The sequence below is a fragment of the Python bivittatus genome, unplaced genomic scaffold, assembly GCF_059951505.1.
Source record: "Python bivittatus isolate LINGU-HERP-01145 unplaced genomic scaffold, Pbiv_v1 ctg000670_np1212, whole genome shotgun sequence".
Lineage (NCBI taxonomy): Eukaryota > Metazoa > Chordata > Lepidosauria > Squamata > Pythonidae > Python > Python bivittatus.
In genome coordinates, this window is record NW_028277094.1 from 5,564,027 (window position 1) to 5,582,357 (window position 18,331).

At 39.6% G+C, this 18,331-nt stretch overlaps 1 protein-coding gene across 2 annotated transcripts in view; it reads right to left on the reverse strand.

Annotated features, from left to right (window-relative positions):
• Nucleotides 1-18,331, reverse strand: part of PCDH11X (protocadherin 11 X-linked) — a 552,416-nt gene that overhangs the window by 242,956 nt on the left and 291,129 nt on the right. For both annotated transcript variants that reach the window (XM_088151587.1, XM_088151586.1), the window contains one exon: nucleotides 15,642-15,713. In XM_088151587.1, the coding sequence (XP_088007713.1) occupies nucleotides 15,642-15,713 (72 nt within the window). The remainder of the gene's footprint in view (nucleotides 1-15,641; nucleotides 15,714-18,331) is intronic.

The window sequence follows — 18,331 nt, forward strand, 5'->3', positions numbered from 1 at the left end:
GGTGTGAGTGACTGTTCGAAGGGCATCCCAATCCAGGAAAGGGCGTAACTGATGCACAACCCGAAGCTGTGCAAAGGCCCTCCTTGCCACAGCTGCCACCTGCTCTTCAAGCAGGAGCCGTGAGTCTAGGAAGACCCCCAGATTATGCACTGGGTCTGACTGGGGTAGTGCCACCCCATCAAGCACCAAAGATGACAAAGTCCCGGATACAGAGGAGCCATTAACCCACAGCCACTCTGTCTTACCAGGGTTCAGCCGAAGCCTGTTGTTCCCCATCCAGAACTTTACAGCCTCCAAGCACCATGAAAGGGCAGTCATGGCATCACTTACACAATTATATATCTCCATCCCAGGTGAAGTATCATCAGCGTACTGATGATACCTCATCCCATGGTGGTGGATGATCTCACCCAGTGGTTTCATATAGAAGTTGAAAAGGAGCAGGGAGAGAACCGAACCCTGCAGCACCCCACAAAGGTGGGGCTGAGGATGGGACCTCTTGTTGCCTATCAACACCGATTGGGATTGGCCCTGAAGAAAGGAGGTGAACCGGCACAAGACTGTGCCACCCACCCCCAAGTCCCTGAGCTGTCCCAATAGGATACCGTGGTCGACGGTATCAAAAGCCACTGAGAGATCAAAGAGAGCAAGGATGGTCACACTTCCACCATCCCGCTCCCACCAGAGATCATCCATAAGCGTGACCAATGCCGTTTCCATTCCATAACTGGGCCTGAAACCTGACTGGAAGGGGTCCAGATAATCCGTTTCCTCCAGAACCCTTTGGAGATGTGAAGCCACCACTTTCTCAACCACCTTCCCCAAAAAGAGGAGGTACTCCAGGTTCCAGAGTACAGACTGGACGAAAGTTGTCCAATATGGTAGGATCCAGGGAGGGTTTCTTGAGGAGGGGGTGCACCACCGCCTCCTTGAAGGCGGCCAGAATCACTCCCTCTTGCAAGGATATAGTAACCATTGCCTGGATCCAACCACATGTCACCTCCCGAGCTGCTTTCACCAGCCAGGAGGGGCATGGGTCAAGATGGCAAGTGGTGGCCTTCACAGTCCCTAGGACCCTGTCCACTTCCTCAGGAGCAACAGGATCAAATTGTTCCCAGATAACTGGGTAAGAATGGTCCCCCGGTATCTCCCCAGACCCTGCCCCATGCTCAGAGTCTAACTTGGAATGAATCCAAGTGACTTTGTCCTGCAGATGCTCTGAAAATTCCTCCGCACGGCCCTGCAAATGAACCCCCACATCCCCCTTGCCAAGGAGGGACCTAGTGATCCTAAACAGGGCTGCCGGGCGGCATTCTGCGGACGCGATAAGGGCGGAGAAGGATTGACACTTTGCCACCCTTATTGCCACAATGTAGGCCTTAACAGAGGCTCTAACCTGTGTTTGGTCGGATTCAGTCTTTGTTTTCCTCCAGTGGTGCTCTAGATGTCTCTTGACCCTCTTCAGCACCCTCAACTCCTCCATAAACCACGGGGAGTGTCGGGGCTGATGTGGCAAGAGAGGTCACATAGGCACGATCCTGTCCAAGGCCCCAGCCACCTTCCTATTCCAAGCAGCAGCCAAGGCCTCTGCTGGACCATGCAGCAGGTCCACAGGAATATCCCCCAGCACCCTCTGAAACCCTGACGGGTCCATCAGGTGCCAGGGGCGGAGCAATCGCATGGGTCCTGCCTCCCTGCGGAGGGGAATGGCATAGGAGGAACTCAGGGTCACCAGGATGTGATCTGACCATGACACCAAATCCAGCATGTGGCCACTGTCTCGGGTTGAGTCCTGCACCATTTGCAACAGGCCCATAGCTGCCATGGTAGCCATGAACTCCCGAGCTGCCTCCGAGGACCGCCCCAGGGATGGCAGGTTGAAGTCCCCCAGAACCATTATGCCACAAAATAACAATTATATTGCAATTGGCTTTTTCAGGCTGTTCCATCTTGTCGCCAGATGTATTGTAACAGATACAGAAATAGATCAACATGTGCATGTGTAATATTGTGTGCTTGTATGCATGGACTTCATAGCATTATAAATATATTAATAAATTATAAGTCAACCTGTCCATTTGCTGGACCAACCTTTTGGCCGTGAATGCGATTAAAATGCACTGCAAATATTGTTTCATACTCAAGGGCCAAATGTGTTTCAATGGGTCACCTTTTGCACTCTGCATGCAATTATTACAAGGTTTATAATATTTTCATTTTGGGTACAATTTGCATACGTTAATTTTAGAAAACACTTTTCAGTCCTGCATTGCACACCCATATAATCATATTGAGTCCAATAACCATGCCGCTAGTGTGGTGAAATAAGGAGACTTATGTAAGACTGCTATCACGTTTATGGCACAATTTTGACTCGAGGGGTTCACAAATGATCCCCATATACTAAACTACAATCATTTCTAAAGATGCTCTTTGTCTAATAGTCCTATTTTGCATGAAACTTTCGGGGCTGTAATTTAGTATAAATCATTCTGACACATCTGTGTATTGTGTTCATACTTGGCAATTTCAGAATCCTTCCTGAGCAAGGCACAACATATTTTCACCTGTACCTATCAGAAACACAGTCCTGGTATTTGAATTAGGGAAAGGAATACGAAAATAAAAGGTGTAATTAATACATCTCATTTTCTTCAATGGTGGAAGAAGAGGTGGGAAAGGGAGAGGAGAATCCAGTGGTTAAAATCTGATGAAGCTCCCCACAGAATTAAGAAGAACTTTCTGAAAACAAATCCAGGCTGACCACAAGCTAGAAGCCCAACGTGTTCAAGTAACAATTTAATAAATCCCATTTGAAATTGGCTCTGCTTTAATTATGCTAAAGAGCAAAACGGATTACACTACCTTAAGCTATTTCATCTTATCCAAATGACCACTGGAAACAGATTCAGATGCTGAAGGCACCAGAGGTGGCTCCGGTATTTCTGGCAGGTGCTGTCAAAGTTTAAGCAGTGATGAGTTTGCTGCCAGGGTCACTACAGTCATGCATCTTAAGTATTAATTAACAGTTTTGTTATGGAAAGGAAGGAAGGAATCTACTAAGCTTTGACATTCAATTTCAGCATAAAATAACAAAATGAAGAGGAGATACCTTGAGACTGGTTTTACTATTTCTGATTCCATAGGAAACAGTAACCAAAATCAGCCTCTATAGCTCTCTATTTTAAGCCAAGCTTGGTGATACCTGACCAGCTCAACTTCTGCTTGATATTGGACAGCTTTTGAATCTCTGATACAGGAGAGGTAGGCAACTTTGTGACTGTTGCACCCTCAGTCTCTAACCATTGCCATACTAGTAGAGACTGATAGGCGATGAAGCCCAAAACACCTAGATAGTATCAAGTGTGTACATACACAGAGCACATGTATTTTTTAGAGGTAAAGATAATCCATTTTCCCCTCTTGCTTGCAATTTTTGTCTTTTGCTTTTTCTCATATCTTCTTTTAAATCATGTATAACCCAGCTTTGAAAAATATTTCTAAAACGACTTGTAAGAAATGTAGTACAAATAATGCAGCAAGAAGAGTGTAAGATATATCATCATAGAAATTTTATTTAGCCATTCTTTTCCAGTAATTGAAATTGTATTAAAGATTCAAACTTATCAATATGAAGAAAGAAAATCTCATACCCCCACTTCCAGTTTCACTAAAAAAAAAAGTAATCAAATGTAACATTTCTACCAATTTTTGACTGGGTAAAATATTTCAAACGAACACCTACTGCTCTTGTCTGAGCTTGGAAGCTAAGCAGAGTTGGGCCTGGTTATTATTTGAATGGGATTCCTCTAGGCAGTTTCCAAGTTGTACGCTGAGAAGTTGAAAAACATCCCAAAAGACAACAGTGGCAATCCACTTCTATCCCATTGCCAAGAAAATGTCATGGATGGATGTGTCCATCAGCAGCATCTATGGTGTGTGTATCAAAACTGGCAAGGTGACAGACCCTCTCCCTTTTATATGTGCATCAATGTTGGATGCACGTTCAAAAGAGCAAAGCTTATATCATGACACTTTGTCTACTTTCTTGCCAATTTTGACCTAACCTCCCTTATGGACAACACTGATGTTCATTTAGTCACCACAAGCTGAATTGGACTCAAAGGCCTTTTATCATTTTGGGCAAAGAGTCCAACTGCTTTTAATGCATCCAGTCCCCACAAACAGCCAATAATCTTTATTACATCTCTTGAAATTGCTGCAGAACTTTTGTCTAATTGAGATCTGTCTGTTTTGTCATAAAGATGTAAAATCATATTGTCTCTCATCCAGGAATTTATCTACAATTTCTAAATGACTTTGCCATCCATAGATTTGATGGCAACAAATTCTGGGATTTATCTGAGATCTTAAGTTATATTTCTTCAGCATCATTTCTCTGCGCTTTACTTCAAGATTCCAAATTCCAATATTGCGAGACGTAAAGAAAAAAAAAATATCCATCCAAATTTTCTAGGCTACACGTGATTCCATAAAACTCTATTATGCACACCCTATTATATAGACTAGTTTGTATACAGAAGTTCTCTATCCCAGCCTTGGAAAAGAACAATTATTCCAGAGCGACAGAATCTATTTCATTCCTCTACTGTAAAGAGCATAAAGACCTATTTAAATACATTGCAGAGGAGAAGAGTTTTCCTACAAGAGTAGATGGTTCTCCTTCTTGTGTCTACCCAAAAAAATTGATGAAGGCAAAAAGAAATAGTGGTAAGTAGAAATGAAAATAAGTTCTATAGCTAGTGTTACTGATTTTTTTGATCAATACAATTGTATAGTCAGTATTTACCATTTTAGTTTATTAGGGATTGTTATTACAAATCCCTTTGGAGATGTGATAAGGAAAACAAAATGCATTCATTGAAACACAAATCAAGCAAAAGACATCTCAACCCTCTGCACAGCCTTAATCGTGAACGCATCACTTGGGTAACTGCAATAAAAAAAATCCCCTGCCATACAGAATGTTAGAACATTAAACCTATTGTAACCTAAGTCCCTAAAGGTAACTCCCCACATCTTTGCAAAACCTCCTGTACTAAGTGTTTTCTCCTGCATCTTATTACATGGCCAATCAATCACTTAAGTAAGGGCAACTGGTAATAAAAGACCCAGTGTTCTGAGTTTAGCATTTAAGTCTAATCTATAAAACATTCACAGATGTAGAGACCAGCTGGAAACAATTACAAATGGAAGTTTAATCAGTAGACATGGAAAAATACTAAGAAAGGTTTTCCTGAAAATATTTTATGAACGAGTGTTTTGACCTTCAGGGTCACCTGTAAATTGGCTTTAGCTCAAAGGGAGGATAGGTGGATATGCAGAGGCTGACATGAGTGCTCATATATTATTGCATCTATTAAACTAGGTTTCCAAATGGAGCAACCAATTCTGTTTCAAGTATATTTACTTCTAAGCTCTGTCTACTAGCATATGCTCAACTAGCTGGAAAGGAAAGGATGAAGGCACCATAAATTAGCATCACTGATCCAATGTTCTCTATTCTGGTCTATGTGCTCTCAGAATACATTAAATTTTCTTGGAAATGAAACTAATCCCTATTCATAGAAATATATCAAAAGGTATTGTGAGTATTCAGGAGGACAGGCTGCTCTGCAACAAATGCCTTGAAATTCTGTCTCCAGTAGCCATACTGGAAACCTTGGCAGATGGAGTTTGGGGAAAATCCAACATGCCTATCACCATTACCAGTCATTCCACTCAATTAGTTATGCTGTAATGTAGTAAAATTAGGCTCTGCATTTGTGTTTCTGAGCCAATTCCTATCTTAGCAATGAACCAGCTTGCCCTACCTCCTATTTCTAAGGTGGTTCTTTCTTTGCACTCCATATCCCTTTTTCCCCCTACACCATGTCATGCAACTATTTGTCATATCTTCAGCTGTACTGTGAAGGCCATTCAGATCCACTAGTGATTAGCTGATAACCTTTGCTGCCTCAACTGGAAACTGGCAAAGTGGGTCTGAAATTAATTCCATTATGTATTTGAGGATTGTGGCAATATTTAAAATAGATACAATGGAGAAGTAAATACTATCCTTTTTACCCTCTTTCTTATGCCACACTTATAAGTCTGAAAAGAACAATGTGTGAAGGGCAACTTTTGACACTAACTGAAACACAAGCTCTGAAGAACACCACTGCCTTTAAGTCAAACTTGATTCCTGGGAACTGCATTCATGCCCTTTGCTTGCCAGCCTTGAGAACTGCCCTTGAAAACAGTTTCTGTTCAACCAAAGCACAACACTTGTGTTCTAGAATAAGGTAATTCCAATTGCTGGAAGACAAAAAAAGTCAGATTATTCTTTGGTTGAAATTAAAAGGAGGGGTAAGTGTGAAAGAAGATAGGGGAAAAAGATATCACTGGTTATCTACTATTTTATTTATAGGTTCTTGAAATAAAATGTAATACTGGACTAGTGGAAATGTACAGGCCTATCCCACAATGCACTTATGTGGATCAATGTGGAGTTAGCATATTGTGTGAACATCAAATTTGGTCCATAACAGACCCAATTATGCACAGATTGAACTAATTCTGCATTGTCCATTCTGGCATGGGGACTCCTGAATCCAACCATTTAACCAAGAAAGTGGCAAATAAGAATGAATGAAGGTTTAAGTTCTTCCGTTACAAAACTCACTGCCAAGACTAAAATACACTACTAAAATACAATACAATACAAAATACTACTCCCAAATGTGTCTGTTACCTGTGTGGTCAGTAGGGAAGGGACTAATGATATCATCAAACCTGTTGTCTTGGCACAAGTGATCTTGGGATATTAGGCATTTCCTGAAGAAAATGTACAAGGACACTGTATTTCTGAACTGGCTGATAATGTATTATTATGGTTGATCGCACAGTCAGCCAGATGTTTAGACTAGATTTGGCATTTTTATCCACCTATCGAGTCCTTCCCAAAGACCTGGGATAGGCAGAAGTTGTTGTTTCATGCTGTTAGAGGTATCGTCGCAGGATGGAAGCTGTTCCAAGCAAAGCTGCCTTTTGCACTTGGTTGATGGTGATTTTGTCAGTGCCGATGGTGTTCAGGTCGTGCTCCAGATGTTTTGGGATTGCACCTAAAGCGCCTATTACTATTGGTACTATCTTTGCTTTCTTTTGCCACAGTCGTTCTATTTCTATTTGTGGGTCTTTATATTCTGTGATTTTCTCCAGTTCTTTCTCTTCTATTCTGCTGTCTCCAGGTATTGCAATGTCTACTATCCAGACTTTTTTGTCTTTCTCATCAACAATTTTAAGTCTCGAGTGTTGTGTGGCAGGTGCTTGTCTGTTTGAATTCTGAAGTCCCAGAGCACTTCAGCTTCTTCATTTTCTATGACTTTGTCTATTTTGTGGTCCCACCAGTTCTCGCTTGCAGGCAAATGGTATTTCTTGCAGATCTTCCAGTGCACCATTGTTGCTACTTGGCATGCTGTTCTTTGTAGTCAGCCTGTGCGATCTCCTTGCAGCAGCTGACTAGGTGTTCCACTGTTTCTTCAGCTTCTTTGCAGAGGCGGCATTTGCTGTCTGTTGCTGTCTTCTCGATTCTGGTTTTGTATGCAATTGTTCTTAAGGCTTGGTCTTGTGCAGCCAGAATTAGCCCCTCTGTCTCTTTCTTCAACTTTCCTGCTCTTAACCATTGCCAGGTCTTGTTGTATCTGCTTTTCTTGCTAGCCTGTGTGGGGCCTGGCTATGTAATCATTTGCCTTGCCATGTCTCTTTTCTATTCTTCATTTGGTCTTTCTTGTAGGCCAGTTTGGTCCCTTTGCTATTCAGTAAGCCTTCATGGTGTACTAGCTTCAGTGCATCTTCCTCGCTGTTCTTCAGATATTCTTCCAATGTCCTTTTTTCTTCTTCAACTGTCTGGTGTACTTGCAACATTCCATGCCCAACTATGCTCCTTGGTAAGGAGAGTCTGTCAAGGATGCTGCGTGGATGAAGGTCATGATTCACTGTCATTATTTTTCTAGTCTTCCTATCCAGGGCTTCTAGTTCTTTTGAGTCCAGTCCACTGTTCCAGCTGTGTATCTAATGATTGGAATTGCCCAGGTGTTAATTCCCTTGATGGTATTTCCTCCACTGAGTTTGGACTTTATCTTCTTCACTCTCGTGGTGTATTCACTCCTAACCTTCTTCTTGACTTCAGTGTGCTTGATGTTGTCAGCCTGAAGGATGCCTAGATATTTGTAGTGATCTTCTTCATCCAGACTCTTGATGTTATTTCCATAGGGCATCTTGATTCCCTCAATTTTCACTATTTTTCCCTTGTTGATGGTATTATTGGTAATCTGCAATTAGATTCAGTCTAAGACTGGTAGAAGCCTAATAATTCAAGTCCTAACCAAGGATCTAGGAATTATTGAGGTAGTGTCTGAGAATATAGGCAGTTCCTAGCAAGGTGTTTTTTTTGTTTTTGGGTAAAATTAGGGTGTTCAGGTCTGAAAAATTCAAAATTTCCAAATATCAAGGGAGTCCTTCAGATATTGCTCCAAGGGCTCCAATCACAATTGGGGTAACAGAGGATTTCCTTTACCATAAGTGTTGTTGTTCTTCTTCTTCTTGTTGTTATTATTATTATTATCATCCAGTTGCCATGTTTGGTGGCAGGGTCAGTGGTAAGGAGATATGACTGAGTTTCTGAGTCAAGGAATAAGGTTCCTTCACAGAAATTATTCATATTGTAGCCCTTCATAATGGCCACTCCTTTAGACCTCAAGGAATGTCCTGCCAGCGGGACCACTTATAAGCAGCTAAGGAATATAGCAACCAGTGCTAAAATTGGTGTGCTCTGCCTCTGAATGGACATTTGTTGATCTCAGCATCTAGGACACAATTGCAGAAAATTGAATTTAAAGGAGATTGCTCCCTAAGCTGATATAACTACAGAGAAACTCAGGATATGTGGTGCTAACTGACCTGTGTAAAAGAGAAATGGTTTATGGGTCTCTTTTAACAGGAAAGCAGAAACATCTTTGCCAGGAGCTGACTAGTCAGCCACATACTTAATAGGAGATATGGGAAATGTAAGTGAAACAATGCTGTATTGTTTAATGTTTTGATGTGTCATGCACACAGGAACGAAGACACTCCTGCAGAATTTCCAGTTTTGTTGGTCATTGTTTGCATGAATATACTGGAGGAAGTAGAGATGGTGAATGATGGGAAGGAGAAGAAAACATTCCAAACAAGTTCTTCCTTTTTAGCAGTATAAAAGGGCATTGTGGGAATGAGTGGTTGCTCTGTAATTAATTAAATTAATCAATCAATCAATCAATTCATGCATTTGATAAATGTATATAGCTGCCCATCTCACATCCAGGACTCTGAGCGGCGTACATAGTTAAAAGCACAAAACAATACAACAAAATAACCAAACACCTAACAATAAAAATCATTTAAAAAAAGAAAGGAAAAAAAAAACAATTAAAAACCATTAAAAAATCTGTAAGACAGCACACTCAATTTTCCTAGCAATAGAGGCTCCAGACCCATTTAATACTGGGAGGTGATGATCTCCCATCCCTTTAAAACTAAATAAATCCACCTTCCTAGGATCTTGTGATAAGTCAGAGAGCCAGTTTGGTCTAGTGGTGAAGGCACCAAGCTAGGAACCAGGAGATGGTAAGTTCTAGTCTCACCTTAGGCATGAAAGCTGGCTGGGTGACTTTGACCCAGTCCCTCTCTCTCAGCCCAACTCACCTCACAGGGTTGTTGTTGTAGAGAATATAGGAGGAAGAAGGAGCATTAGGTATGTTTGCCACCTTGAGTTATTTATACAAATAAAAAAGGCGGAAAAAAAATCTAAAAAAAAAAAAGTCCCCATCCATTTCCTACTACAGTGATCTCAAGGTACAAAGAACCTCCCCAGTTCTTGTTACCCGGTATGGATTGCTGGAGGGTTAGTTCTCCACCAGGTTTCATTTATAATGCAATGGTTTTGACAAGGCACTTGAAATATCCCAAGCCGCAGTAGATTTTCATGCAAAATAATGTTCCAGCCACTGTAGCAATATGGCATCATTAGAGGAGGTAGGAAGTTACAGAGGGAAATTATAATAATAAAAGAGTAAACATGTTGTACTCTAGCTTTTCTGAAAGGGGATTCAATTTCCAACTTACCGGCTCATTGGCCGCCTTATAACACTGGCATTTGTAAAAAAGCACGGACCAGGGGAAACACAAATTATGACCGAGACAGAAAAAGCTAAAACAACCAAAGGGAGTAATCATTCTTGGTAAAACTATACCTGATGCTCAAGGTTGCCAGTAATGTCTATATTTTCCCGAACATCCAGCATAACACTTGCATTTCCCCACATATAAGTATGGATAACACACCAGACTTTGTGACTCATTTCAAATAGTCAGAACATATCCAGACAGGGAAATTAGCTTGACCCTTTCTCCTGTCCATGCTTATTCAATATAGCCTGACCACCCCCTCAAAAAAAAAAGCCTATTTATTCAGTTTAAGTCCCCAGACTGTCCTGAAAACTCGGCAATGGTATGATGACAGATACAAGGTGGACACTTAACTGTCTGACATAATTAATTCACTGTACCCACAGTCATTTGTAAAATCAATTATAGTTAATTTCAACAGAACTGTCAACATTGATTTCTAATAACTGGCACTTCAAATCAGGAAACTTCTAATCACCTACAGAATATAAGTGATTATCTTTAAATCATACCCATTAACCAAAGAAGGAGAAGATATTCTCCATCTGGGCAAGCCATCCCGTCTTCACTTGGTTATGAATAAATGCAGACACTATTTCTACTGTAGAAAATCTCCTTTGTACAATGGACATGGAAAGACTGAGCTGGGTGTTTGCCATCTGAATTTATGTATTCAAACTACATGAGACAATCTAATAACCAATATAAAAATAAATAGCTATGCACAATGAACAGCGATAGGGGAAGCTGGCACATGTTAGACTTCATAGATGCCTATTGTTAGGATTCAACCAAAGCAGGATTCAGATAATCAACATCTCAGCTTCATAAGATAGGAACAAGGTTCTGTGATGGTCTGTGGAAATGACCTTGGGAGACAGGGGGAAGACCTACAGCCTAGGCAATGGTCTGGCAAGAGACAGCTCAATCCGCAGGTGGGGGAAAAACATTGAAGCATTTCGGGAAGGACCCTCCTAGTTCTAGAGATTAAAAAGAGAGGAGGGGCGAAATACTTTCAGTCCTGCAAGATTTTGTTAATATAAATTTACAATGAAGTACGATTAGTTTATCTGGGTATGCTTCTTGTCTGGACTACCTCACAAGGCTGACAGGTTCATAAAGATGTACGCAGACTCTACTCTTCTATGATCTACTATGACCACTCCAAGTGACATGCTGTGTGCAGCACTCCGCCTGGAGGCAGGTCTGCCCAAACTTAATACTAGGGCCTGGATATGTCATGTCTGGCTAAAGTTGAATTTCCTACCACAAGGCTTATCTCTGCTGATATTGGCAGAGTCCTTCCATTAACCTTAGAAAGTTATAGCAAAACATGGCACAGAGGGCTTGTGGGATGGAATATGACCATGCAAAGAATATCCTGAAATGGAACCTAATTGATATGCACAGCCAGGAAGATCAGAGCAGGATTTCTGCAGGCATAGTAGCTAGTCACTTCAGATGTACCCCATAAACAGCCGACACAAATAATTAATTTTTCCCAAAGTATCACGGTGTTTTGACTCTTGCTTGCTCTGTTATTCTCCCATCAGTAATCAGGTTCTAAAACTTACCTTGCAAATAGTAAGATTCTGTTTGACGGTATGCCAAATTCAGTGATCCCATGAGAAGCATCAGATTTAGTTAGATAAATAAGTTAAGATTTTTACTGGATTACATTCCTGAACTCATGGAAGTCAATTAGTGGCACTGACTTGAAATCTTAATAAATAATTCAATGAAGTGTCTTGATAGTCAATCGGCTTTCACCTTAAATATTTGAGTATTTCAAATTTTAAAATTTTAGTAGCATATTAAAATAATGGTATATTAAAATAATATTTCAGTACTTCACTATTGTATTATTTAAGGTATTTGATAGGTACCATACTTCTTGGGGATCTTAATGCCATATAAGTATTTTAGTTGCTTTTTTTCTTCATGTATCTTCTTATTGTCTCACTATGAGCATCCGCCTTTATTTAGTGTCATTTTATAGAAACAATTCTGTATTTCTGTGGGATATGAAATTTTAATTGTAAAACCGTACATAGTACTTGTCAGTGACCACAATAAAGGCTATTCATTCATCCATTCATTTGTATGAGGAGGGAGGGAGGGAGGGACGGACTCTCTGCATGTGTCTGAGGATTTCTCTGTAGAAAGTAGAAAATGTTAACTGCCTCCAAAAAAACCAAGTTATGGAACTAAATTTAAACTATAGATTCATATAATGGATTGTTTGGAAACAATTAGCTATGGCTTGAGCAGAACAGAACACTAAGGTTATAGCTTTCTAGGTATATCTTGGCTTGTTTCTACAGTTTTACGAGTGCAAGAGAAGCGTGTTTGCCTGTAAGTGCAGGGAGATCTTTCATTCTGCAATTTGTAAAGATTTTTTTTTGGTCTGAATGTGGCCACAGTTTCTCTAAGCAAGAGAAAGCTAACACGTGCTTTCTGAAAAGACAGCATAAACACAGCAAATGATGATATGGACGACAGACTGGGTGATCTTCTTGAACAAAGAGAAAGCTATAATTTGAGAATACATTGTAATTTTGATGGGTCATAAAAAAAAAGAAAAGGAAGATCATCATAGGCCTTTTTTTCCCTCAATTTCAAACAATACAGCCTTTGTGTATTACACTAAAGCTCCTTTACAACTAACCTGATACACATCAAAGACTGTAAATGTTTAAGCTGCCATTTCATCTGGTTATAGCAGAGAGAATGAAGAAATTCCACTGGCTTTAAAGAATCTCCTGTATCTCAATTATACATCTCAATTTCAATCCCACTTGTTCTGAATTACATTCTTTAAAAAAAAAAAAATCTTTAAAAACTCTGCTTTAAACAATCGTCAATCACCTTATATCTGGGATAACATATCAACCAAATTCACTTTAGTCATGGTTTCCTGAACAAGGCATCATGGCTGGTTCTTGCACATAACACTAAGTTGTAAACCACAATTCATGAACAACTTTGTGTTCACACATGGTAAGATACAATCAACCAACACATAGTGGCTTAGTATGACAAATGTACCCAACACATTAGTCTACAGGAATTATCCATCACAAGGAACATAGCTATATAAATAAAATAAGAAATATATCTCTGTGGAAGAGGAAATTTCTGATACAAGTACTAAGTATGGCAGTAACGTTAGCCTACAGAATGAATCAAAAATAATTCCAAATGACATGAATAAGGGCAAGGCAAAAACCAGCAGAGCAAATTAGCCAGGATCAATGTAGACCAAGTTGTGGGCCAAGTTGTGGTTAGACTACAACTCCCAGGATCTCTGAGAAGAAGACAAAAATGAACCTATAGAGCCTACCAAAACAAGGTATTATAAGTAAATCCAAAAGTTGTTTCACTTTTTTCCCTTCTTTGGGTAAGGTCATCTATAAACAATGACTATAAAAAATGGAGCAGCTTTTCTGTAAGTCACAGAACAATTCTGAGCCCTATAGCCAATCCCAAAATATCCGCTTATAATACATTATACAATTTTCAAGTTAAATGTTGTGCATCAAATGCTGTCATTCATCAGTTTCCCCGTCCCTTGAAGTGAACGAGTGTAATTTCTTTTCTGGCGGGTCAAAACTGATGGACCTTAAGATTTTCAAACGCTCATGTGAGGGAGCCTTTACCCTTTAACTGTCATTGTGCAGACTTAAATAGAATTCCATCCTCAGAGTTAATGAGCTGCTCATAACTGTCCACAGACATTAACTTAATTTGTACATTTCTGTTTCTCACAGGATAGCCAATGCTCCACACCAATGCAATTTGTATATCATTGTACCAACTATGGGCCATATTCATATATTCATGCTCATGTGGCTTGACTGTGGCCCCACAGCCCACATATTTCTTGGGAATAGCATTAAAGTACACCCTTGCCATGAATTGGAGAACTATTCCATAAATTGTGAGCTTCGTAATTTATTCAAAATGAAGCCAACAAAGCCTTTGTGGCTACAAGTAAAGTTGACATCTGAAATGAGCTAGAGAAATGAAAACCCCGGTTCTAATAGCAATTTTTGATGCTGTAAAGTCATGTAAAATAAAGTTTCATTAACATGACTACAGGGTGGACTGAAATAGATTGAATTGAAGATCTGCTATGAATCATCATTATTGCCACAAAACTACCTTTTGGTATTCTAGAAAGATTTCAAGAATTCTTATCAAAAACTGTTTTGACGCTCTAGAAATCATGCCTTTCTTTACTCCTTCACCCCACCATTTCCTTTCTCCTTGTAAGGAAACTTTGGGTCTGTCTCATTAGTAAAACATCTTGGTCCATCTTCCCAGCTTACAATGACATTTTTTGAACCACAGCATGTCCTATCAGACTTATGGCATCTATAGTTTTCATTAGGAAAAAAAAATCTAATTTTGATGATCCCTTTTTTTAAAAAAATAGAAATATTATCTCAAACTTAAAATCCAATTACTAATTACCTTCACCACATCACAGCAGTGAAGAGGCTGACTTTGAAGAAGAAAGATTAGAATGTGATTAGGTTAAACCAGCAGCATGGCTGGAAAAGGAACCCATTAGGCTAGTACAGAGAAAATTAACTTTTTTTAAGGGGAGGTATTAATACTGCCTGTACAGAGCTAACATATGTATGAAAGAAATCAATTATTTGATTTTTTCCCCATCTCTGTGGTGAAGCAGGACTCAGTAATATGCTTCTTTAGCCTACTCCCCATGCCAGATATATGGATCTAAGTGTTATATAACTCTCCTAACAACATATCTCTCCAGGCCATAGTGGGTAAGTGAACAAAAATACTTTTTAATGAATGTCTGCTTCTCTGGAGAAACTTCCATCAATGTAGGGCACCACTAGAAGATTTTCTAAGATCCTCATAACTGTGGAATAATCTTTGATGGCATAATCTCCTGCTGACATGTAGTAGGTTAAAGATAACCTATATAACAGATAGTCTACTCAACCATCAGTCCCTGTGAGGATTTCAGTGAGTAGGAATGCTGTAGCCCAAAATAACTGGAGAAGAAGGCTACGGAAGACAGTTTGCCTAATGCTTTCCCAAATAAATACTTAAAAAAAAAAAATCATTCAAAGAGATAGATTTCTTCATTAACACTATTTTTGGGGAATAAGATTTAAGGAAAAATGTCTTCAATCTATAAGCACAACATTCAGGAGAGCTTTCTATCATGGTGGTTTATAATATAACATATCATCTTCTATGGATAAGAGGGTACAGCTTGGTGTGCTTCAAATGTCTCAAAATATGATTCCCATGAACCTTTGCCACTGGGTTAGTCCAGTGCATTCATGCATGTTTCAAACTGAAGCATTTGAATTCCATATCCTTTTCCAGGAAAGCATAAGCAACATATAATTAAATTAAATGTTCTTGCTTACCGGTGGTTGGGTCCACGGCTCTAGACTTGTCTCTTTTAATGGTGTCTGAGGCCTTCCCACATCTTTTGAATGCTTTTGAGAGGAAAGAGAGAGACAGAGGAAAGTATCTGTGGTTAGTTACTTCAGAGACTAACACAGAGAGATTTGATTTACAATTGTGGAAAAAAAATATCTGAGAGAATTAGTGCAGTCATAAGAATTGTAGGGTTGTGGACTAGAGTTTCTTTACTGCTGTCCATGCCCTATTTTTCTTGTAGAAAAGAAAATCCTCCAACTGCAAGACGGCAATCCATGTTGGCCAGCTTCAGATCTGCTCCTTCAACTGGTGTTTTTGGATTCATCTAAATGTCAGGACATCCTTTCTAAGCATGCAAACCAAGGAATCAAATTCTTTCGTTTAAAATGAAAAGGTGGTTGCTTCAGGGACTTGTATGATTTATAAACAGCAGAAACAACACAAAGGATGTCATGAAATGCTTTGAGACATAATTTCTGAATATATGTTGATATACACACAGATGGATAGACACACGTACAAACAAAACCCCTCTGGATCTGGCTGCAGAATGATAGTGGGCAAGGGAGAAAGTTAATTTTCTTTTCCACTTTGAGGGCTCTCTCCAAATTTATCAGCCATCGATAAAAACAAAAATAGAGCGATGAAGATATGGTCACAGTTCCCTCAGGCACATCTATATACAGAATCACAGCGATTGTTCTTGTTGTTGTTTTACTACATGCCCTGGAAAAAAAAATAAAAGAAAGTGTCTTTAATGAAGAGCAACAGTGTTTGGGAAATGAAGTGGAACTTAATAGCTGATTGACCTTCCACCTTACAGAATCCTGAATCCATGGCTGGTCCCTATTTAGAAATAAATAAATGAATGAGAATGGAATTTGAAAATACTCCATGCTGAAATGAATCGATGTTGTTTGGAAACCATTTCTCTTGCTGAGGCAGGCTGTTTCTTTCCCCAGCGAAATTAGATCTCATTTTCCAGCCACCTTGCAAAAACCTGCTAATGTACATAATGATTGTTCAATTCCGCCTATAAATGCCCTGGATTTGATGAGCCCAGGGACCCAGGTGCCACCACAGCCTCTAGAGTGTCTTCACTAAAGTCTTGTGTCAGTATATTGCAGGTCCTCACCCAGACACAGAGCATGCAGTGAATGGCAAACACTATGCTGTTCCCTCCCCTCTCTGACACCAGAAAGTAGCTTCAACCTCTTTTTAAAGCACTTTATATGGTGGAATCATAGACTTGGAAAACAGCAAATGTTTTCCTGACTTCCTGAAGGGCATTGCCTAGGATTTAAATCAGCCAAAGGCACGTTAGCTGAAAGGTTTAGAAAAAAGGTGAGATATAAGGGTGAACACACACACATGCACACACACACACAGAGTATATCATCATCATCATTATCATTATCATCATCATCATCATCATCATCATCATCATCATCATCATCATCATCATCCTTGGGAAGGACTCAATAGGTGGACAAAAAGGCCAAATCCAGTCTAAACAACTGGCTGACTGTGTGACCAACAATAATAGCAACAACAACAGACTGAGTACAAACAACGGCATGACAAAGTAGCAAAAATGGTGCATTGGAATATCTGCAAGAAATACCATTTGCCTGCAAGCAAGAACTGTTGGGCCACAAAATAGACAAAGTAATAGGAAATGAAGAAGCTAAAGCGTTCTGGGATTTTAGAATTCAAACAGACAAGCACCTGCCACACAACACCCCAGATTTAACAACTGATGATAAGAAAGACAAAAAAGTCTGGATAGTGGACTTTGCAATACCTGGAGACAGCAGAATAGAAGAGAAAGAACTGGAGAAAAATCACAAAATACAAAGACCTGCAAATAGAAATAGAACGACTGTGGCAAAAGAAAGCAAAGATAGTAGCAATAGTAATAGGCTCCTTGGGTGCAATCCCAAAACATCTGGAGTACCACTTGAAGACCATCGGCATTGACAAAATCACCATCAGTCAGTTGCAAAAGGCAGCTTTACTTGGAACACCTTATATCCTGTGATGATACTTTTAACACCATCAAACAACATAATCTGCCTATTCTGGGTCCTTGGGAAGGACTTGATAGGTGGATAAAAATGCCAAATCCAGTCTAAACATCTGGCTGACTGTGCAACCAACAATAATGATAGCAGTAATAATTTATGAAAAGTATCCCAGATAAATGTTCTTTATAACACATAGATAGTGGACACTTCATTGAGGACATTTCTTGAAAATGATTGGGGGTTCCTCTTTTTATGGAACTAATCTGTTGGTATTCCAAGGAGATTTTGCACTTCCTGGAAGCAGTGTAAAGTGAATTAGACTATCATCTGATAAAATGCTTACCTAAATATATCAATTTAGGACTTGCCAAATATAAACAACTCAAAACACTTGGCCACGCAAGTATGTGAAGCTCCTATAATGTTTTAGGTCAGTCGGCCACTAAAACATAACGAATTGAGAGCACAAATCATGCACGTGTGTATATTTTTTAATGGGAAAACGTGTCTGCAAAACTCCAGCATGCCAAAAACAGTAAATGTAGAATCTGAATATTTGGAGAAATGAACAAGACATTTCATACAAATATCCATGCATTCTTGGACAAAAGCACAAACTGATGTGGAAATAGGACTCTACAGACAAA